This window comes from Lathyrus oleraceus, chromosome 7, assembly GCF_024323335.1.
Source record: "Lathyrus oleraceus cultivar Zhongwan6 chromosome 7, CAAS_Psat_ZW6_1.0, whole genome shotgun sequence".
NCBI classification, from domain to species: Eukaryota; Viridiplantae; Streptophyta; class Magnoliopsida; order Fabales; family Fabaceae; genus Lathyrus; species Lathyrus oleraceus.
In genome coordinates this window covers 255,344,581-255,369,014 of record NC_066585.1, presented here as the reverse complement: position 1 = coordinate 255,369,014, position 24,434 = coordinate 255,344,581, and the positions used below count along the sequence as shown (strand labels likewise).

Here is a 24,434-nt window from a genome sequence, read left to right as displayed (position 1 = left end):
TACCTGTGGGGATACGAATACAAAACACAAAACATGTATCTCAAAGTAAAATGCCACCAAGGGGCTCAAACATTGCCTCCTATCGAGGTCTTCCAGCTAAGAAAGCGGTAAAGCACGAGAAAGGGAAAAAATTACCACACGGATAAAGATCCGAAGTTACAGCAATTAGAGGATTAGCAACCCTGAGATCTCTCCAGCTAGACCATCAAAGAAAATCAGTCAATATGAGTAATCAGAATAACCCTTCGCATGGTATCCCTGCAAGAGTATGTGAGTCCTCACAAAAACTCGACAAAAGGTTAGACAAACAAGATGAAATCTAGGGAAATCAATGCCATGGCAACACAAGACAGGTTAACACAAACAGAACAAAAAGAGCGAATGCTGTCATATTCGCGACTGCATCGTGTCGCATCCGCGAAAAACAACCGGCGGGCTAAAACAAAAACAACACAGAGCCGCCACCGTGCGTTATTTATCCCAAAAGAGGGAAAGGAAACGCTCAGAGTAAACCTGGGAAAAGCATGGTCTCGCGACCAAAGAGAAAGGGTACGGGAGTCGGTTACGCAAGGGGAAGGTATTAGCACCCCTCACGTCCGTCGTACTCGACGGGATCCACGCTCAAAGATAGAAAAAGGTTGCTAAAACAAACACCACACACACACACTGAAGACAACACAGGTGGGGAAAGGGGGAAGAGGGCTCGCTAGGACATCGCGTCCTATGCCTACGTATCTCGTCTGGAACGAGAATCAGAGCTGCCGTAGTTCGGCTCACGCACGCCGAAACAGGACACACACAAACCCAGGCAAACATGGAGCCCGAACGCCAATCACTGGACTTACATCGGCATCCGAACCAAACACACGCACACTGGAACCCGAATGCCACTCGATGGACTTACATCAGCTTCCCAACCAAACAAACACAATCAGGATACGGACAGCCAATCGCTGGGCTTACATCCATATCCTGACACACAAGAACAAACAAGCAACAAGTCGCTAAGGAGTCAGGCACTCGAGCCTAGCAACTGTCAAGCAAACACACACAAAAAAAAGAAAAAAAGTGTCCGGAGAGACCTCGCGCGGTCTCCTGCCTACGTACCTCATCTGGTATGAGGATCAGGGCGACGTAGTTCCCCCCAACGGGGGAGAAAGACTAGCCAGAAACCAAGGGGAGACACACTACCAGGGAGTTGTACTCGAGCCTAGTGTTATCATGCATCATTGCCCTATGTTATGGTTTCTACCTACTTGCACAACAGCAAGCTAATCCTATCCAGGAAGAAAGCAAGCATGCAAGCATAAAGCAAAACAAATCAAACATTTCAGATAGCACACACTATATCCAGTCAAGTGAGGCTCAAACAATGGGTCAGACTGCCAAGGCAAGTCATCTGTACAAGGGTAGTGTTAGCTCTTAACCCTGACATTGAGAGTCAGGGTGAAGCCAGATGAAAGGTGAGTGAAGATTAGACTTCACAGCTCTTATCCCTGACCAGGGAGAGCTTCAGACAAAGGAGTGTGGGTTCAGAAAGGAGGAACCCTTCTACACTCAAGACACTGACACAACTATACAATGTACAAGATCTTGGGTTTGTGTCCCACTGCATCAACACAGTGGTGTGAGCAGAGGGACGACTCAACAAGAAGAGCGGGGGATAGATTGCATATCCCTTGGGTTCCGCCAATTGCCTTAATCAAGGACTTTACCTGCTTGGGGACAAAGTTAAACAATCACAAACATTGCCTCTTAAGGAGGACTTCAGACAGTTGCCTGGCCAAGTAACAGGCCAGGTCTTCCAGACTACATGGAGAATAGAAATTCTACCTCAATTGGTTTAAAAACCAAGCAACAGCAAGCAAGTTCTTAAAGAACTGTTAGCAACTAATGTACCTGAAATCAATCAAGTATCATCAGTATACCAGACAAACCAACAGTAAACAGCAAATGTTAATCTGTACAGTCAAACACAAGTAAATGCACACAAGTGCAAGCCATGAGCTCAAACTCAAGCGTCAAACCCTACAACACAAAGTCAATGTTAATCATAAACAATTCACAAGTCAACTTAATTAACTTGAAGCAATCTCCTTAAACCATTTGCAGCTCAAACCTGAAACACAATTCCAAAGGTGAGAAACAAGACCACTAGGCCAAGCCTAGGGTCCAAAGGAGATGAAAAATCCAAAACAGCAAGTGAAAATTATCCAAAGTCACATTCAATCAATTTAGAAACAAATGCAATTGGTCCCATGCTCATATCAATCACCATTATCATTTCATGCACAAAAAAGTGTCACACATGCAATTTGCAACTTCAAAAGACCAAACAGAATGATCAACATCAAATCCATACCAAAACAATTCAATTAATTCCACAAAATTTCAAGTATCAACATAACATATCCAATGAATAGCATATCAAATTTCAGCTCAATTGGACAAAAAGAAGTAGGTCAATGAAAATCAAGAAGTTCAGACAGTTTCAAACAAGCCAACACATGGTAGCAAAATGAGCATCAACTTCAATCAAATGCCAAACAGTGAGAACAATTAAGAAATGAATGGAACCAAAGCCAAAGTGACAATGAACATGTTATGAATCACTCCATCAAATTTCACATTCATATGGTATGGTATGAGCATTTCACAAGACATGGAAGACAATCACTCAAACAAAACCTTAAAATGTCTAAACAGAAAACAAAAATCCCAATCAAATAGGAAATGGCTCAACAATTCCTACAAAAATTCATGGAAAAACTAGACATACAGAAGAGATCACATGCAAAATTTGAGAGCATTTGGCAAAATATAGGCAAGGCAACAAAAATCATGAAGTTGACCTAACCTAGTGTGACACAAATTGTCACACTCAACTTGCACACATCATAACTTGCAAACCACGAATCCAAAATTCACAAACTATATATCAAAATAACCAGCCATGAGTCAAGAACAAGCATGTGAAATTTCATTCATTTTGGATAATGCATGATCATTTCATGTTAAAAATGGTAAAACATACACAAAATGCATACAAGTCAAAGATCAATAGGCAAAGTCAAAAATTCTCCAGGCACAACTTGGACTATCATGCCTATAAAAAACTAGATGAAATTTGGAATCTAACAAAAAAAATCCCATTCAATTTGGATTAAAATTGGATTTATTTGGATTTTTTGAAGTTTGTTGTGAAATTGAAATGTTTATTTAACATGAAAATGAATTAAATGGATCTGGATGGCATAATTGTAATAATCAAGTCCAAGGCCAAAACGACACAGTTTTAATTAATGCAGTGTCACCCTATGATTCGTTCATTTCGGCGCCAAACACGATTTCAAATGGCAAAGGAAGGAAACAGGATCAAATGCGTTCGTTTTCCAGAAATCTCAAGCTTCATCATCGTTCTTCATCGTTCATCATTCCAGATTCGGTTACGAACATTTTTCCACCAAAACATACAAACTATATACCGTTCTCTCCGTCTCTCCACGTAGGTCACGAATATGTAATTGATTTAACCTAACTCTAAGCATAGCAACGGGATCGATCAAAAATAGAAGTGAGCATCAAACTTCAAATCGCGATTACTCATTCAATACTCAACCAATTCACAAACTACAAGCATCATGTTAATCTATGTTGAAAGCTCTACAAAAGCCATGTAATAGTTGAAGCAATTGAGGAATTCGAAAAAATCACCTTATGATGAAGCAGTGATCGATTTTGATGTTTCTGGCTCCAATTTAGTGAAACAGATCCAGTACAAGGCTATGGCAGTTGATTGAAGCAATTTGCTCAGCTCAAAGCAGCACCAGGTACGAGAATTATGGAATCACCATTGTAGATCAAGCTTTGGACAGTCCACGATCTTGAAGTTTTTTGCAATGATTTAGCAAAACAGTCCTTCAATGAGGCTTGTGGAAGATGAATCCAAAAAGAATTGTCCAAAATGATGAAGAATTGTTGAAAAAAGTGATGAAGTTTTTGAGAGAATTTGAGAGGTTTTGATGAAATTCTGTTACAGATCTTGGAGAATGGAATTGTTATTACAATTCTCTTAGGATTAGAAACTTATACCATCTCCTTAATCACTTTGTTAATCATAATTAGCAAAAACCAATTGATTAGTGAAAATGTGCATTTAGGTGAAAGTCCAAAAATGACCTTGCCAAATAATGCAATGTGACAGCAAAAACCAGTTGGAACAAGTCACATTGGCCATTTGGAGAGTGTTGGAATTGGTCTTGTGTGAAAAATCCAAGTATTTCTCAAAATCACATGTTCACACCAAAAATTCAAAAGAATCCACTTGAAATTTGACTTTTTGCCTTGACCAATTTTGATGAATTTTGATTATGCAACATGAAAGTACATGTGAAATGGGGTTTTCTCAAAGAAAGATCACCCAAATTGGACATTCCATGTGAAAGTTAGGCCACTTTGATTTTAGGCATTTTTGGAAAATGAATGGACCATAACTTGTCAACCATACATGGGAATTTCAAGTTCTTGGACTTTTTGGAAAGGTGAGAGCAAGATCTACAACTTTCATGTTGGACAAATTTTCATTTGAAGCTTTTTTGGACATGTAATTTTGTGGTGAAAAACTTTCCATTTTTGGAAACTTCCATTACAAGTCACTTTCTATTTTTGGCAACTTTTCTCCTGATTTTATTTTCTTCATTCTTGATGTTTGAAATGTCAAATGAAGCTTGTTTCAACATGAATGAAGTGTATCCAACTCTCTCCCACCTCCAAATCCATAAAATCAAGCACAGTTGACCACAGTTGACTTTTTCAACTGATAGATGAATTTGGCAATGCACTGATCAAGTTGAGCCCCAATTCTATGATGAAATGGCTCAAGGATGAAACCCTAGCCTCCATAAGCTCCATATAATCATGAAATGATCCCCATATCCATTGTAGACCCCATCTCCTTGCCATGCCCTGATTGGCCCAATGCAGATGATTAGGGTTGACCAGTGGTCAAAACCCTAATCCCAAGGTATCTGATCAATCTCTTGAACCTCCTGGATGGTATCAAGACCATGATGATGATGATGTATCACCTCAAACAAGATCAAGACCAATCTCCTTGAGAATCATGAAACCCTAATTTGAACCACACATCCTCAGATGACTAGTGATCAATCCATTCAACCAATGAAACCATCAGCTTGCATATATCCACCTCTTAATCTCCTGATCAAGACTTATGAGGATGACTTGCACCATGTAACCATATGATATGCAATATGCAATGACTAATGACCTAAAAATGCAATGCAAATATATTAAGCTAGTCCCAAGAGAGGAGGGCAAATTTTGAGGTGTTACACATCGCCTAGCGAAAGCTTAGCGAAGCTTCGCTGCGTGCTCGCCTAGCGAAGCGGCTAGCGAGCGCCTGCGGGTTTTGGATTCCTCCTTGATAACAGTTCGATCTCTATGACTCGAAACCCTGTGGTATCCATCTCATAAACGCAAATGATTAAAACATTCAAGGTATTGTTACACATTCATGCCTATTCGAACCCGTGGGCAAAACCTGATATTACCTCATACATTCATAATATTCAAATTCAAGGCGTAAAGTAATAGGAACAAAGGCATACCTGATGAGGGAGACTGATTAAGATTGAATGGTACGGTTGGATCTGCACAGTAATACTAGGGTTTGTGTGAGGCGGAGTGAACTTCTCAGAGCTGCCTGAAGGTCGCTGCAGAGTAGTTCCTAGGTCTCCTTCTCTCAAGACCTTTCTTCGGTGAAACTCAAGTGTATTTTTCCGCGTCCAGTCCTCTACTGAAACTCTTATATTTATAGCTGATTTTTGTGGACTTGTGGGTTTAGAATGTGGTTAGCTAAGGCCCAAAACTTTTCTGTTATTTCCTGAAATGCGCGCCCTTCGCCTAGCGAAGGATCTGCTCGCCTAGCGAGCATGACAGTGCTCTTCGCTAGGCGAAGCATCTGCTCGCCTAGCGAGCATGACAGCTCAGCAGAAGATTCTTGCTTCTTCCAGCTTGGCGATTTGTACGGTGAATAGGCCCCATTTGGTCCTGTTGGTAGTACCTCAAGTCTTTTCCTTGTGTTGACTGATTATTTGAATAAAACCCACAAAGTGTCCTGGATGATGTTCAAGCTTCTTGGAGCTAATTCTGATTGACATGATGCAATGTGGTATGAAATGCTAAATGACCTAAAAAGTGAATGCATGAATGAGGAGGGCAAATTTTGGGGTGTTACAATGACATATGAATAATTTCACTTGTGAAGGATGGAGGAATCACCCTAGTTTTGCTCCTAAAAAAATGTGATAACTAATGGAACCAGTCCTTTGGACTCTATTTTGAAAACTTTCATGCAAGAAAAATGTCACAATTTCAAGCTCAAATGAGATTATAAAAAATTTGTAGACTCAAATTAGCCAAATCACTACTGCTTTAAGCCCATGGGAGTATGAGGAACCAAAGCCAACTGATATGTCAGAAGAAGACATTCCAGAAGCTAAAACAGAACAACCCATTACTGTCACAAAATTGATTGATTTATCAAATCCTAATCTGCAGAAGGGCAAGTCTTTTGTCATGTCACTTACAATTGTAGAGATATCATCTGACGTGCCAGAATTTGGAGCATCAAGAATTTTTTTCAAGAAATGCCACCTCCACCATTCTCCCTTAAAGGATAAGGAAAATCAAGAAACATAAGATGTTTGTGAAGTTCATGTTCATAAAGGATGAATACCTTGATAAGGAAGGTGTCTTAATAAGGCCTCCACCAAAGCTGCATAATGCAATTTGGTTGAGAAGTATGAAATGCTAGAGTTGACCTATGATGTGTCAAAACATAATATTCCGCTTCTGTCATTTCTAAATATTTTGATACAGTGTGTTCTGAATCATGAAAAGGCCTTTGCGTCCTCCCCAAAAGTAAAGGAAAAGAAGATGAAAACAAAAAATGTTGATGTCCATGAGGCGACCTCTATCATGCCTCACGAGGGTGAAGAAAGTTGGATGAAGGTAGTAGAGAAAGTATGGAAGAAAAGAATAAAGTACCAAAAATCTGGAATGAGGAAAACTAGTAGGTTTATAGCCTGACGGGTATTTCTCACTTAACCAACCAACCATATCATGATTAATTTAAGTTTTTCGTTATTAGCTTTTGTCTTGTTTTGTCACGCCACAATGCTCTGCATCCTTACCAATATGAACATTGTCCTAGAGTTAATTTTGGAGTTATGGCGTTGTCTTTTTAAATCTTATTTTAATTCTTTGTATACTCTCGTGACATAGGTTTTGGGGTGAAAGCGTGTATCTAGGTTTTACTTTTCAATCATGTTAGCATATCCCATTTTAAAATCAATGAAATTAAATGTTTGTGATTGATGTTTATTTCGCATAAAAAAAAGAGGGAAAATACCCAACTTTATCTCAAAATAGCAGGATTTCTAAAAACTTAGAAGAATTCTAATTAGATTGTTGACAATATTGGAAATAAGGTCTTGATAAAAATTAATGCACCAATTTGTGTCTCAATGATAACCCATGTCGTGCCAGAAGAAGTCAAAAAAGTTATTAGCCTCTTAAGAAGTTTGAATTGTTTTACAGTATGAAATAAGATTCATTGTAAGATTTAGTTTAGGGGAGGAAAACAATAGTAAAATGAGGTTAGCACAACGGATCTCTTCACCATTAGTAACTAGTTAGACTCATTACAAGTGAGATCTCGTCTAGTGAAAAAGTTTCATCTAGAAAAAGTTACTATAAAAATTATGCAAGTAGAATCCTCTAAGTTCAAAATGAACAAAAAAGCCAAAACAAAAAGTAACCTAGTTAATCCCATTACTAAACTGAAACATGAAATCTTAGACCCTAGGATAGAGTAACTAAACTCAGATTTAGAATTATTATCTTGACTAGAGACTTCTGCCATGACATGCAACATCATGACACACACACATACACACACACACACACACTAATAGTACTAAAATGTAAAAAGACCAAGTTGTGCCAGTTTTTAGATGTGTTCTTCTTCGATAAATTCCAAATTATATGAAATATGCTACTAAATTAAGAGATGAAGGAAGTAAATTATTTATTTATTTATGTTATTTGTCGCATCACCTAAGAACAAGCAAAGATTCAAGTATGGGGGTGTGATAACTCAATTTGTGTGAGATATTTAAGCATTTAATTGAACTTTAGGGTAGATTAGATCTTAAGTAATGTCATTTATTTATGTTTTATGTTACTTTAGTTAGAGCATAATAGATGCTCTCTTTTGTCGATTTTATGTGTTTTATGCTTGTGCAAAATTAGCTCTTGTGACGAGTTCTGTCACATCAGGAATCCTTGAACACCATCCAGCTGGCCTTGATCCAGAAGATGCTGGTATGAGTTCTCAACTTCAGTGCTAATGCTGACGTGGTATATATTTGAGAATAAAATATGGCTGAGTTGGAAAAATGAATGGATAAGGGTGAAACACTACAAGACAACATCTGAAAATTATCAAAGTCTATTCTTGTTGCTATTCTATTATTGATCCTGCACTGCTACTGCTGCAGTGATGCCATAGTCTCATATTGTCTCCCATGTGCAATGTATTAACATAGTACATCATAAAGGAGTATGCTTTATTCTTTAGGCTTAAGTAAATGGATTATTATAAAGGCCCGAGGTCCAATAGAGAGACATTATGTAGATGAAAAAACTCTATAAATAGAGTTGCAATGCAATGAAGAAAGATATTCTGAAATTTGGAAAGAATTTTGCAAAAGATAAATTTAGGAATACAAAGAGTTTCAACGCGACTCTGGTCTCGTCAGACTGAAGGAAACAATGTTGGGAGGCGTGACGGAAGACGTCGCTTGCTGGGAGGTGTAACTTAAGATCTTTTTGTATTGTGCTTAGTTTTCTCATTATGAGATAAACTTGCTTTATTGGATAATGTGAAGTTTAATGAACTAGTAATCTTATGAATGTTATGAATGAGTTGTCTTGATATATTTTACTCGTGTGAATTTATGCCATATATTTATTCCTTTATTTTTCCACCTTGGGAGTATATACAAGCTAGTTGATGATTGAGAGATCTATTAACTAGTGGAACTCATAAGTAAACATGGCTGAAAACAGTATGATAGACATATTCACTAGATTAGTCACTTTAGAGATAAATGATTACACCCATAGGGAAAATCAGAAGTTAAACTAGACATGCTTTAATGTTATTGTGAGACCTCGGGAGTTGTTCCCTTAACTTAATGCATATGTTTTGATGTTCTAGTTAATACACCACTAGATCACTTTCTGCCTCATATGTCATGACATAACATATTGGAATCATATATTAGATGAATTCATTAAATGGAACATTGTCCAACATATTCTTTCACTGTGTGTTAACCCTTTACTATCTTCTTTGTTTTCCCACTTTCTTAACCACGTGACACACACCATTATCTTATTTCTTTTGGTCATGTTTTCTTTACAAATTCTTGTATGAAAATCAGTATGCTTAATACAGTCTCTGTGAGATCGATACTATTTCTTATCACTTACTACTAATTTAACCGTGTATATTTGCATGTAGAAAAGTTAGCCATCAATACCATATCGAGAAGGACGTGGTATCCACGGTGGAAGCCGACCTAGAGGCCTACAAAGCATGTTACTTAGATTCCCTTAAACTTCATAAGGATACGATTAATGACAAATGGAAAGGAATTTTTCTCCTCAGGCATAAGGAGAATTCAAAGAAAGAAAAACTCAAGAAACAATGGAATGATCCTTTGATCATCAAAGGGAAATCAAAAGAAGAAGACGAAAAATGCACCAATCATATTATAATTAACCTGGAAGATACATGGGTCAGACTTAATGGTTTAAAGGCAACCACAAAACAAAGGAGGATGGTTGAAAGACGATAAAACAATCAAATCCCGATACAGAAGAAAGAGGGATTTCTAGATTTCACCATTTATGTTTCACTTCAATCACATGTTTCTTTTATGCATAGATGACTTTTGTTATCATTTGAATTTCATCTCATGTTTTTATATCGTTAATCAAATGAAAGTTTCCTTTTAAAATATGATGACTAAGTAAACTCTCTAAAGTTCTAAGTTGCTTCCAAATGGTAATACCACTAGACCACTAAATAACAATGTAATGAAGTAAGCAAGCCTTTATGAAGCCATCCATGATGACAAGAGGACCTTATTCCTCAACTCCCCATATGGGAGACAAATGGTTGTTCATGAGATATACATATTGTATCCGACGTTGAAGCCTAGATCAGGGGTATCCCTTTTCCAAGAATATGCATAATTTAGAGGTAGACGCTTATCACCATCGCAGAAAAAATTAGACACGAAAAAGTCAAATTGACTGTTGTGAAGATAAGTTGTCTCAATAAAAAAGTCAACCCTTTTTTCAAAGTGCTACAATAGAGAAATGAGAGACAAGGGAAAAATCCCTTGGTTTAAATTTTATACAAGGCCAGACCATAACATATTACCATATGAAGAAAAACACATCAAAATGGCAAAGACATCGAAATTAATCGTAAGTTGGGATAAGGGTTGCAATACTATGTTCACATTAGAAAAATAGAGAATCATGTATATTGACCTCAAATGTATGAAAAAATAAATAAAAAAGACTTTGTACCTAAATACTAATTTTCAATCAATCGAACCACCACGCTTTTGCAAGAATCCAAACCAATGGTCTTCAAATCTACGTCGTGATTCAAAGCCTGAACCTAGGCATAAGCATTTTCAAAGCTTTGTATATCGAAAAAAATAGTCTCTATCTCATATTCAGAAAATAAATAACCAAGTTGTATAGTTTCATAGGTCATTGCAAAAAAATCTTCCACTCATCTTGAAGGAAAACCACTTGATAAAGTGTGTTTAACTTAACATTTTATACAATCAACGAGACAACTTTATTTTCAACATCCATGAGCCCGAATTTATCAAAATATTTATTATGAAGAACATTTTCTATTTAAGAGAGGCAAAGTTGTTATCCAAACTTGTAATTAAAGACCCCATTATCTATAATTGCTCAGTACCTATACACGTCATGGCCTTAACCCTGATTTTTTCTTCATCGAGAAACACAATATCATCCTTCATATACCTTACTAACACTTGGTAACACTCTATATCAATGTCTAAGTTCTCCAAGGAACGTATCAACCTCACATCCAATTGTGTCACTTTCTTGCATACCTCTTCCAACCTACCCTGCATCTGCATGACCTTCCCAATGCTCTCATATGCCTCATGGTTAGCTTATCTTAACCCTCTAGAGAGTTGTTGCTTCCTTAACGATTGAGTATAATTTGGCATAAAAGAGTAATATCCATAAAGCGAGCTATATGAGATATGTACTATCAAATGCAAATACACACTGACGATCTAAAGGTCTCAAATTAGCCACTCAATTGGTATCTACATATGGAACCAAGCCTCAAGCTTTTGATGGATCCAAGGGGAAAGGAGTTGCATCAGAAGGAATAAACCTGAAATCACTTTCATCATCATAAATTACCATCTCAAGACGCTCTTTGGAAGACAAAAATACTAGTGTTTTATTCGCTTGGAAAACGAAGATGACATTCCATCTTCATCATAATCGATTATGCCAGCTTCCTTATTGGGTTAGGGGTTGGTTAATGCATATATAAGCATTAGTGAAATAGAACTCGAAGAATCGAATTTTTGTTCCTCTTTAAGTACATTTTTAATTTCCATATCAGTTGCATGACAACAAAAGAAAGACGTTGAAGAAATAAAAAAAAACATTGCAAGATAAAGGAAGACCAACACGCACTTAACATGAGTGTAACATCATCCTCTGTGGCAGAAATGAGGGAGAAAATCTATGCACTATGATGATGGTCTACATACTCAGAGGCTCTGTATAGTCCCTTAGTTAAAGTGTGACTAGTAAGACACGTCGAAAGTTCACATCAACTTGTATGAGATCTTGGCAAGAGTAGAAAGAAGTATAAAATTCCATAAAAACCCTTAGATGAGCACATAAAAGCTTAAAAATAAATTATCTTTGTTTAGAAATTAACTAAACCTTGAGTATGTCTAAGGAACTCCTATTTAAGATAAATCATGGTGTAAAATACCGAAGCATAAGGTTTCACTTTAAGATAAATACACAGATGTTGGAAAGCACATTTGTGGGTCCAACACGAAGGGTACACTTGTGAGAAATTCAACAAGAAACTTGATTGTAAATGGCACTCGAAAGTGATAAATGATAACTATATATCATAATTTTGGAAAGTAACATCACATACATGAAATCGATAATAGGTTATCTTCCACATATGTGATCATCAACGTCAGGAAAGACTCCAACCCATTCATCAGGGTTTTCAAAGTACGTTGAAAAATCAAAATGTCGTCGGCTATCAAATAACTCAATAGGTACGTCTGGTTTTCTGAGACATATAGCTTGGCATGTACAAAAGGTGTTCCATGGGAAAACTAATGAAGTTCACCATAGATACCAATTCAAAATGAATTCATCAAACATTGAGATTTCTCCTCCGAACCATAAATTTTCCCTACAACTAACCCTTTCCTACAAATCCTTAAAACTACGATAAACACTAAGGAAAAACTAACGAAGGAGAGGAGAAAGGTAATAAGTAGAGGAAAACCCCCATAGGTGAAGGTCAACACCCCCATATGTGAAGACCAACACCGCAACGAGAGAAGGACAATACCCCAAAGGTAGTGGCCAACACCACCATCAACAATCACAAAAAATAGATGTAAAACTGAAACATACAACTTCATAACACATAAATTAGAGAAAGAAGTGTTTGCCAAAAATATCCACATTAACACAAAATGTCACAATAACGAAGATAAAACTCTATTATATTATACGTGAAAGCACTTGATGAAAGAAATTGGATACAACAAAAGAAACAAATTAGATATACTGGGGAAACCCGGGCTCACATACAATAGAAAATGAAGAAAATGAAAAAAAAAAAAACACAAATAAACAATTAAATTATGACTTATAAGACAAAACCAATCACAAAAGGTCATATGAACCTAATTAGAATCATTAGAGCTACATTTTTTCATGTAACAATTGTCACACTTAAGAGTAGGGGTAAGAAATAATAAATGCATCTCAGGCCTAAAATCTTTAAGATCACACATTTGAATACACGTCTCAAGTTACGGAGGATACCTAGAGCCAAAAGCAAAATAACCCAAAATAGTTATGACTAAAGAAGAAATGTTCACGTGACAGACGTCAAAGAACATACCAACATAGACCCATGACACCAAAACCATACAGTTCTTTGAGGCCGATAATGACAACTAATAACAAATCTAAAAGATCGACAAAATCAAATCTGCAAATATCAAGGATAATCAAACCCCATTCACATATCATTTCTTAAAAAATACCAGGCAAATCTCAGTTCAATTTCATCGAACCAGACTTGAGAGATATTGTTTCGGACTAGACATAAAACCCGATAATAACTATAGTCCAACCTAATACAAAATCCCCTAAAGATTTAAATCATTTTATAAAACAACGAACTATCTAATTAGAATCACCAAATTTTGATGTCATTAGAATAATATCAAACCGATTAATTACCTTTTAAGTTGTGATCGATCAGAAGGTTCTAAGACTCAGAGACTACGCATAAATTTGCAATAAAAAAAAATATATTATAACAAATGATTGAAACGTGATCAAGGGACGAATAATCTTCTGACAATAGTTCATTATTAAACGACTAGAACTTTGCTATATAAAAGTAGGACATCAAATTAAAATACATAAATAAATTTTAATCATAAACAAAAGAATCAGAATATTTGCATATATCACCCTCCATTGAGTGTCTGCCCAATTTATTTAGACATTGAACCACTTACAAAATTTATTTTTAAAAATTAGATTTTTACAATTTAACAAGAATTCAACACACAAGATCAGTAAAATATGAAACGTTCGTGACCAAACCGATTCGCTGTTAGATCTCACTCATCTTTCACTCACTCAAAAATGAGAAGATATCATCGAAATATCAAATCATTTGAGATCGGCCTATCGTTTGTAAGAAGCACATCAATTTTCTAACCTAAATTACTATTAATTTAAGTGAAATAGAGAAAAGAGAGTTAGTGAAAGAGAAGTAGTAAAAAAGATAGAGTAAAATAGAGGAGATAAAAAAAATGAGTGGACCTATCACTTTTTAGGCTCTCTTCAAAAGAGAGAGAAAAAATAAAAAATGTAATTTTATTGAAAATATTACATTTATATCCTTAATTGGTTTAATATATTTTTAGAGACATTTTTATAATCTTAAGAATAATTAAGACTTCTCACCTTCTCTTTCACATTTTCTCTCTCTCATTTTCTATTCCCAACCAATCACACCTCAAAAGCAAAATCAAAAGTTCTTTTAATTAAAAAATAAAAAGAACTTAACATGTGCCAGAATTACACATTACTAGTAGATAATTTCGGATCAATGTTCTTTAAGCTGGTTAATTAATGTAAGATAACGAAAATGAAATTACAAAGCTACTAACATATTTAGATCAAAGGATGTAATAAACAGCTTATCTTCCTCAAAATAATGGGAGATTAATCTTCCATAAAAAACAGTAAACTTTGTCCTTCCTGCTTTCTGGTTTCTAAATTTCATCTAAAAATACTGTGAGATATAATTTTAAAATTAATTAAAAAAAAGTGTTAAAAAAAATTAAACTTCCATTGGTGGAGCTAAGTTAAGATCAAGATTGAGAACTCTCTTTGGCTGACAATCAACAACAGAAGACGAATCCGAATCACTCTGAACCCCACCGCTAAAGTTAAACTCAACCGGACCTGGTTCGAACCTGGTCGAAAACCGCTGGTTCATATACTCAGCTCGACCGGATGGGTCATAAAAGAAAACCGGGTGCACAGCCGTTGTTACCATTCCATCAACAGCACCAGCACCGGCACCGGGAAACGGCATGATTGGTTGCTGGATCGAGAGAAACGGAAAACGATCCATAACGCCACCACCAACAGGAACTTCACGAGAGCGCGTGAGAGCACGCTCTGGAGTAGATGACTCAACGGTGCTGCTCTGGCTGGGACTCTGATTGTTGTTGACGGTATTCTCTTTGTTGTCGGAAGGAGGAGGAAAGTTAGTCTTGGCTTTCGAACCACGGAACTGACGAGCGGCGGCGTCGTAGGCTCTAGCGGCTTCTTCCGCGGTGTCGAAGGTGCCTAGCCAAACGCGGCTTTTCTTGCCGGGATCTCTAATCTCGGCGGCGTAACGACCCCACGGTCGCTTTCTCACGCCTCTGAAATGAATCTCCGTTGCATTATTAGAAGGCTTGTTGATCTTGAGATTGACATTCTTTGGTTTCATAACCATTGATTGTGATTGTGGGAGAGAATAGCGTAATGGCGTAACTAGAGACAAGTACGTGGGTAGTGGTGCTTGCTTAAGGGTTGGGTGAGATGGGGTATATATACAAAAATAATGGAGTTGTTTTTTAATTAGAAAAATAGAAATGAAAAAGAAAAAAGAAGAAATAATAATTTATGTGATTGATTTGTGGGTGAGAGGTGCAGTCAAAGAAGAGTATGTGACGTGACGCCGCCCAAGAGATAAAGAGAGAGAGTGTTTATGTTTGAGGGATACGTGGCACTTGGGAATTTCGAGACAAGCGGCGAGGGTGGGGCATCATGCGTGCCGGCTTTTAACCTAAATGGAATGGGCCGCTTTTTCGGCTCATATTCTTCTTTTTTCTTATCCGTCTCTTATACCTTTGCTTCTTCACATGCGTGTATCACACCCGCCCAGATTCCAATCTATTTTAGTTTTATAATCATGGTTTTATTTAAAGGATAATGTTAACCTGTTCTCTTGGAGCACAAGATAATAATTAACGAAAATTATATTGGAAATTGTGAATTGATTTTAATAAAGATATAAAATTAATTTTATAATTAACTTTTTCAATACAAACTTTCTACAAGTGGATGTTTTATCTTGTGTCCCTAGGACACAAGTTAGCATTACCCATATTTAAAATTTTTATGGATGGTAAATAAATACATTCTAAAGAATATGTAACTAAGGAAATTTTTTTTCAAAAAATGTTATTATTATTATTTAAAGTAAAAAAATAAAAACTTAAATAGTTAGGAATAAGAACTTATTAGTGAATATATATATATATATATATATATATATATATATATATATATATATATATATATATATATATATATATATATATATATATCGATAAACATATGCTCTTTCAGTCTGATAACTTCTTTTTGAAGATAGATAATATCGGATTTCAAATATCAATTCTTTTAGGGTTGTGTTATTTTGGAAATTTTAGTTGAAGAAAGTTAATAAAAGAATGATAATAACTACGTTACAAATGTTAAGTGTCAGTAGCTTCACCCAAAAGCTTCAACATATTAACTATGTTGATTAAGTGGTTCGATTAATTTATCAGATGAGTCGAGGAAAATATTAGGTTGGATGAGTCTTAGGAGTAGATTCATGAGATTTGAAGACCAAGACACTTGGAAGTGCGCCAGAGGATGGGAACACACATAGTAGAGTACGTGTCAAGTCTGAAGAAGTAACCGTTGTCGACAGTTATTAATGTAGTAATATATAAACAGACTTCTTATGTAGAATTAGGGGTCGCAGTTCTTATCAATTTTTTATATATAATTTAAAGTATCCAACTTACAAAGAAAAACGAGTTGAGAAAGATATGTATGAAAATGTGCACCATTTCTTTTAGGTCTTTTCAATTATAGCAGTTATTTTATAACATTTCTTGTTGTTTTTATTTATTTTCTTTATCCAAAACTTCTTAAAATCAGCATTTATATTCAGTTTGTTAGTATTCAAACATTAACTTTCAATCACAAACACTTTTCTCTTTGCATTTCGTTCTACACTAAATTGTCCTTAAGATTTTTCGAGTCTAATCTCTTAAGTGAACTAAATTCGTGATTGTTTACTAAATTTACCAGTAAACATGTTGGAACTTATATGAATATATTTTTACCATACATGATTATTGATCTCCATGTTAAAAGCCCTTAAGCACCATGCTTGACTTAGTTATAACCATGATTCTCACAACATCCATCCTTGTTTGAAGCATGGTTTTGTTATCAGAACACATGTAAACTCCCACAAGACAAGTGAGAAATTCAAAGAACTTGGGGGACCAAGCGTGACATAGGATATTGTAACACCATAGATATGTTACTCTTTTGTTATCAAGTACATTTAGGCTCCATGGGTGGATCTCAACGAACCATTGGCCCATCCATTGTCATGCTTCCTACATTAACGCCTTTATCTCACATTATTCTCCTTCCTCCAATAAGCAAATTTTAGCTCCCAATGGTGTGACTTTAATTGTGAAATACCCTTCCATGGGGAAAGCTTCTTGGATATTATAGGTCATCCCCAAATTTTCCACCACTCCAACATACGCTTTTTTGAATCACACTAAATCTTTATATTGCATGTGTGCAAAAAACGGTTTCCCCTTAGTAGAATCATTTCTATCATTCTTGGTATCTTAGTGTACTTCTATTTTGTTCCTAACCACCTGAGCAAAAGTTCTCGCATGCTCTCTTTTTTCCGTTTGGAACCGATGTTGCATTAGTTTGGTTCTAAATGGAGCATCTTTAATGATCCTGTTTTTTGCTTCACCATTAGTCTTGATCTCCTTTGCATTACCATGTTCAACCCATACTCCACCTCTTGGTCTTTGGTTTTTTTCCTCCCTCATATTGAATATTGGGATGTTTGCATGTACTTTCCATCTATTGATGAAGATGTTTTCTAACTTTATTGCTAGAAATCTATCATCTTTAACGTTTAACAATCTTTCAAATTTATAGCACTTTCTTATTCTATATCACTTTGGAGGAACAACAACTTCATAAATCTCTTCAAAGTCTTTAAATATTTTATACATATCTCTAGCTACGTGGGAATCTAGAAATTTTGTGAAGAACATGCTTGATATCTTTTCGTTTTCCTTCTTTCTCCCAGAGGTTCCCTTCACATCATCATATTTTGAATGAACACTCTTTTGAGTTGATGCCTTCTGCACTACAATCTTTTATTATGATTCATTCTCCCTATTGGTACTTAGATTTCCTGATGACACGGTACTCACTTGTTTACTTATCATGGTTTTGAGATTTTGGGATGAGTTTTGAGTATGTGGTTTGAGTTGAGGTTTGGGTTAGGATGAGTACAAAGTTAGCAAACAAAACTGTAAGAAATAACATAAGCAAACTAGTTAAGTAATTAAACAAAGAGAAGTACAAAATATGAAGAGAATTCTTGATAGCTTGCTAGTACTCTTCCTTGGATCATATTACAAAAGGGAAATAAAACAAAAAACTGGAAACTACTAAAAACTCCCAAGTCACATGTTATCGGGGTTGAAGAAGTCATTCAGATAATTCATCCCATCTTGAAAGTGTTGGTTTTGCCTTGCCCAGACAATCCTCGTCTCAGCGCGCCTATTAGCTACTACACGGTCTTGCTCATGGAAATATGTCTCCATAGCTTCTGAAGTTAGAAACAGATCCCTTATGTTTTAAGTCAGAATATGGTCTATGTGCTCATCATATAGAGCTTGATAACTTAATCCAAAACTAGGGGGTTGATCCGCTGTCGCATATGGGTCAAAACGAGAAATTAGAAAACTGTAGTTTAGCGGAAGCGACAATTCGAGTATCGTATCGCAAGGATTCTTGTATTATTGTTAACCTAATGAAATCGATTTAAGGGGGTTTATGTTTTAGTGGTCGATTTAGAAAACAAAGCAAAAAAAAACGTGATTAAAATAAGTGATTATAAAATAAGTCAATCTACTGTTTTTGGTTTCCGGCTAATCACTAGTTTTTACCTACCAATTCCCTAAGCGGCTTCGATCTCTATTCGATTCAAATTCGATTGACAATCTCAATAGATATATGGCAGATTTATATTCCGAATTAAGGAAACGGATAAATACAATCGTGAATTAAGCAAACACGATTTACAAACGCAATTTAACGACAAAACGACGAAAACGGCGATTAATAGTTAGAAATGCAATCATACGAATTTAATCAAAACCATTCTACAAAATACAGATTAAGCAAATGAAATTTCATATAATAGAATTAAAAGAGAACAAAATTAAATTGATAGAATAAAAACCTCAAAGCCTTGCAAATTCGGTTACAGCAGATTGACTCTAGAAGATTAGTTCCTCTTCATGATCGTACAAAAGTAAAAAGTTATCGTGAATAATGTGTGTTTGCTATAGTACCGCAGCTGCCATTTTAAACAGAATAAGGGTTTCACTTATAATTCAAATTGGGCCGGAAAACCTAAATTTGGCCCAACAAATGGCCCAAAAGAAGTTATTTCCTAAAGTACGAAACTTCAATGAATTATTTGAGACGTCTGCACTTTGAATAAGCTTTTGGCTTCAACACGAAAGTTGTAGCCCTTTCTGTTAGCTTTTCAATGTATGTTAGAACGTACAAAACGACATCCCATAGCTCAAGTTATGATCTAAACAGTGGTTAGGTATCAAATAACCGCTAAAATTGAAAATAACAAACAAAAATAGATTAAAGGCAAACATGAACTTAAATCTAAAAACATAATAAAATATTAAAATAAGTAAAATAAACTATATAAATGCCTAAGTACAATTATAGAAGAATATGCATCAAAATGCACTGATCAAATACCCCCACACTTGAACTTTTGCCCTCCGAGCAAAATTACAATTTCAAAACAAAAGGAAAGAAAACAGAGCATGTACTTCCAAAAGTTTTCAAGATACAAGGCATAAGCATAATTCTAAGTCTAAACTTCAAGAAAATGGTGTTAGTAAGCAACTTTTTGTGACATTCAAAGCAGATAGAAAAATTTATTACCAAAAAGTACATCAACATCCGTAAGATCCTCACAGGATATAATTCACTCAACTCTCAAGTGTTTAGATTAACTGTTTACACTCAAAGCACAACATGAAAATTAGTACTATCATAATCTTGAAAGGACTCTAACATCCACAGTTGAATTATATGCACACAAAGATCAAAATGACTTTTATTTGATTGTAACGTGGCCAAGGTAAAGGTGAGATAAATCTTAAGGGGTATTAGGCTAAAATTCAAAGAGATAAAAGAGACTTGAAATAAACTGCGGGAGTTGAATTTACAAAATATTTCATTCACTTGAACAAATCTATAGTAATTGTTTTCTCTTCTCCTTCCTCTTTTTATTCTTTTTTTTGAAGCAGTATGTATTGACATGTATTGAAATATTACAAACATAATTCCTTTTTTTTTTCTTCCTTTTATCCTTCTATTTTTTTCTTCCTCTTATCCTTCTATTTTTTCATTCCTTTTTTTTTATTTTCTATTTTTTTTCTTTTTCTGTCAACTTCTGAAATATTACAAACATAATTATTCAATCCCACACAACTCCAAACAAGACTCTTTCAACCCTTTGAATAGGGTGATAACATTTTTTTCACTTATCGGCTTGTAATGAGTTTTAAATATAAAAAAAGGATAATAGGCTCAAGGGGGTTTCAAACAAGGGATGCAATTATTTTAGGGTTGACTTTTTGGCTAACTGGCTAAAAAAACAAAAGAAAACAAAATTGTCTTTATCATATCAGTGTGCATAAGTAAACAACAACATCAATAAGAGTTAATTCAAGTTCTAGAGACCAACAGACATGAGTGAATCACACAAGAAAGAAAGAGATGGATTTTTGTATGTTATCCATATAAGGCTCAAAGCTCACCAGGGTTAATGATCTACTGCTAAAGATATACAATTTAGAGTCTAGTCCTACCTATCATACTAAAAATGCACAGTAAATTTTTCACATCACACCACAAGACTTTAGTCAAGAGAACTATGAAAAATACTCATAATTATAACTCAAAAACCAAAGGAAAAAGCATGCAATTTTTTTTAATAAAGCAAACAAAAACCGAAACAGAGAAAAACTTAAAACAAAACAAAGAAAACAAAATAAAATAAATGGTTCCCTCCCCCACACTCAAAACATACATTGTCCTTAATGAAAGAGCATAAATATAAAATAAGAGTGAGAGAAAGGAAAGAACACACCCGAGGAGTCAAGGTGGATAAATGATCGCATAAGCAGCCTTTCCTAAAGAGAGCTTTTCTACAGTCTCTTCTTCCAAAGTCGGGTTCTCATGGAGTAGCTTTGGGTAGTGTCCATTGACCTTGAAATTTTGATTAGTGCATTTGTCTTGTATTCCAGGATCAAAAAAGTATCCTCGATAAGTAAAAATGTTGAATGGGCACGTGAAAGTGATCTCCTTTTTCACAACATCAAGAATTAAAGGATTACGGGGCTGCCTCACTACTTTTGTTTCATCTTTAAGTGAGATCCTATGCATACATATGGATGAGCTAATATCACAAGTGTCAAACAAGGTCCACCCAATTCCCTTCTTATATTTCTGCTTAAGTTGAAGCTTTGATGAATAATATGAATCCTCGGGAAGTGGTTTAAGCTCTAAAGAATATGGTTGTTCAATGGATGGTATGTTTGGGGTAACCGGAATGTCAAGAGCTTCAGCCACATAAACAACTTCGTTTACACTATCACCCTGCAAGGCAATATCAATATCAGCACAAACAACATAAAGGTTAGTGTCAGTACAATCATCACATGAATAAACATCATCAAACCCAGATAGAGATGGAAAATCAAGTGAAAACAATTCAGAAAAAGTGTCATCAACCAACTCAGATATCATTCAATATGAAAAACAGAATGCTCCTCCAAGGGATGTTTCATGGCATCAAAAATGTTAAATTTTGTGACAATGTCACCAAATTCCATTGACATGGTTCCATCGTCGACATCAATTTTTGTTTTCGCCGTTTTCATGAACGGTCTACCTAAAATGATGGGCGATCTGCTTGAATTTGTTTCTCCATACATGTCCAGAATGTAGAAATCTGCAGGAAAAATCAAGTCATTAACTTGAACAAGCACATCTTCCACTACTCCAATAGGGCGAGCCTTACTTTTGTTCGTTAGTTGAATGATTAAACTTGTATGCTATAAAGAACCAAGATCAAGGTTATTATAAACAGAAGTAGGCATAACATTAATGCCTGCTCCCAAATCAAGCATGCAATTGTCGAATTTACTATCCCCAATGGTACATGGAATAGAAAAAGTTCCTGGATCCTTGCACTTTTGGGGTATGGCCTGATTGAGGGATGAAACAGTAGCTTTTTCAGGTGAATGTTTAGGCTGGATAAGGGCTGAAATGTTTCGTCCCAAATTTACTCTCTCATTGCCCTTCAACCTTTTCTTACTTGTACACAAGTCTTTTAGAAATTTTACATACTTTGGAATCTGCTTAATAACATCAAGAAGCAGAATGTTTACCGCCACTTTTATGAACACATCTAAAATCTCTCTCTCCTTGTCTCCATCACCAGCCCTTTTATTTTTCAGTATTCTATGTGGGAAGGGAACTGGTGGCACATACTCCTTCTCTTTTTCTTTTTCAGTTTCTACCACAACAGATGATTCAGTTTCTATCACAACGGAAGAAGGTTCAGGTGTTACCTCAAGATTTTTTTTTTGTTTTTTCTTGGGGATGGTTCTGTTACCTTCTCGGATCTCAAGGAAATTTCACTCACATTAGCATTAAGTCCTTTTGGATTCACAATTGTTTGGGTAGGAAGTTGGTTTGATCCTTGGGCTTGTTGCATGGCATTCATCGAAGTGGCAAGCTGTTCAATCTGTGTCTGCAAAGTCTGAATACTGGAATCTGTTTGTTGCTGAAATTGGAGATTGTTAACAGCCATTTGTTTGACAAGATTCTCCAGTGAAGGTCCGGAAGGTGCAGAGGTGAAGACTTGGGGAGTGGTTTGTGGTTGTGGCAGGGGTATGACTAATTGTTGTTGGGTGGGCTGTTGGTTTCCATATCGAAGGTTTGGATGATTCCTCCAATTGGGATGATATTTGTTGGTGGACAAGTCAGGAATGTTGTACCCTCTCTGATTGTTGCTTTGATTGAAAAAGTTAGCTGCATATGCTTGAGGCAACTGAGTGACCGAATCATCTTGAAGAATAGGACATGTGTCAGTTGGATGTTCAGTAGAAGTACAAATACCACAAAACTTTGTTGTTTGAGGTTTACTCACTACCATTTGTTTCACTAAAGAAGTAAGCTCTTCAATTCTGGTTTCTAAAGCCTTGTTAGAAGAGGAAACATGAATGTCATTCACACCTTTTGTTTGGACCATATAATTATTTCTGGTTATGAATTGTTGGGATTTGAGTGACATGTTCTCAATCATGGCTTTAGCAGCAACTGGAGTTTTATCGACAAGTGCTCCACCACTAGCAGCATCAAGAATATTTCTATCCATTGGTAACAATCCCTCATAGAAATACTGAATAAGCAATTGTTTGGTAATTTGATGTTGAGGGCAACTGGATACTATTGTTGAATCTCTCCCAATACTCAGCCAATGACTCACTTCCATGTCTAATACCATATATTTCTTTTCAGATTGATGCAACCTTGGAGGCATGAAAGTATCTCTCTAGGAAGACTCTCTTCAAATCATTCCAAGTCGTGACAGAATTCGACTCAAGATAATATAACCAATCCTTGGCAGCACCCTGTAGTGAAAACGGGAAGGCTCTCAGCTTGATGTGATCTTCGGTGATTCCTTCAGGTCTCAATGGTGTATAAAAAATAACCTGAAATTCCTTAAGATGCTTATGTGGATCCTCACCTGCAAGACCACTAAACCTTAACAACAAGTGTATTAAACCAAATTTCAACTCAAAAGGAACAGTAACATCAGCATATTCAATACATAAACCATTGTAATTCATATCAGGAGCAACGAGTTCTCTCAGAGTTCTTTGGTCAGCCATATTAAACTCAATAGAAAAAAATCCACAAACAATGAGAAAACACATAACTAATTCAGCAATGCAGCAACAAATAGGAAAATACTGACAATGTCCCTATTAAGAACAAACAATTGAAATACGTAAAAAACTATTAAAATAAAAGGAAAAAAAATACAAAAACACAAAAATTAATCTAATAACGTCAATTAAATTTTTTGAGAATTTTTTCGTAATTTTCTGAAACTATCAAAACAGAAAAAAAAATCATAAAAAATAGAAAAATAAGGAATTTCGGGTTTTTAGGATGACTTCCACTATTTAGTTCCTAATTAGGGGATTTTGATCCCTGATTTTTTCCTAGTTAATCGACAAAGAATCGGAATAATTTGAGACGAT

The 24,434-nt window shown here is 35.6% G+C and overlaps 2 protein-coding genes across 2 annotated transcripts; both read right to left on the bottom strand.

Annotated features, from left to right (window-relative positions):
- Positions 1-14,556: 14,556 nt before the first annotated feature.
- LOC127103516 (ethylene-responsive transcription factor 9) lies at positions 14,557-15,554 on the bottom strand. The gene has a single exon (XM_051040769.1). It carries the CDS (start codon positions 15,464-15,466, stop codon positions 14,801-14,803), a length of 666 nt encoding a protein of 221 aa, XP_050896726.1. The 5' UTR covers positions 15,467-15,554; the 3' UTR covers positions 14,557-14,800.
- A 6,622-nt stretch (positions 15,555-22,176) lies between these two features.
- On the bottom strand, positions 22,177-23,659 carry LOC127103284 (uncharacterized). Its single transcript, XM_051040555.1, has 3 exons — positions 22,804-23,659; positions 22,322-22,702; positions 22,177-22,214 (listed from the first exon to the last, which is right to left on the bottom strand). The coding sequence occupies exons 1-3, from the start codon at positions 23,657-23,659 to the stop codon at positions 22,177-22,179; spliced, it is 1,275 nt and encodes a 424-aa protein (XP_050896512.1).
- Between the last annotated feature and the right edge of the window lie 775 nt (positions 23,660-24,434).

Bases quoted from the DNA above. Each gene is read 5' to 3' on its own strand.
- LOC127103284 (XM_051040555.1), bottom strand. From the start codon at position 23,659: ATGGAAGTGAGTCATTGGCTGAGTATTGGGAGAGATTCAACAATAGTA. The intron at 22,703-22,803 runs GTGAAATTTCCT...CCGTTGTGATAG, and splicing joins AGGACTTAATGCTAATGTGA to AAACTGAATCATCTGTTGTG. The intron at 22,215-22,321 runs GTACCATTGGGG...GGTTCTTTATAG, and splicing joins AGGAACTTTTTCTATTCCAT to CATACAAGTTTAATCATTCA.
- LOC127103516 (XM_051040769.1), bottom strand. From the start codon at position 15,466: ATGGTTATGAAACCAAAGAATGTCAATCTCAAGATCAACAAGCCTTCT.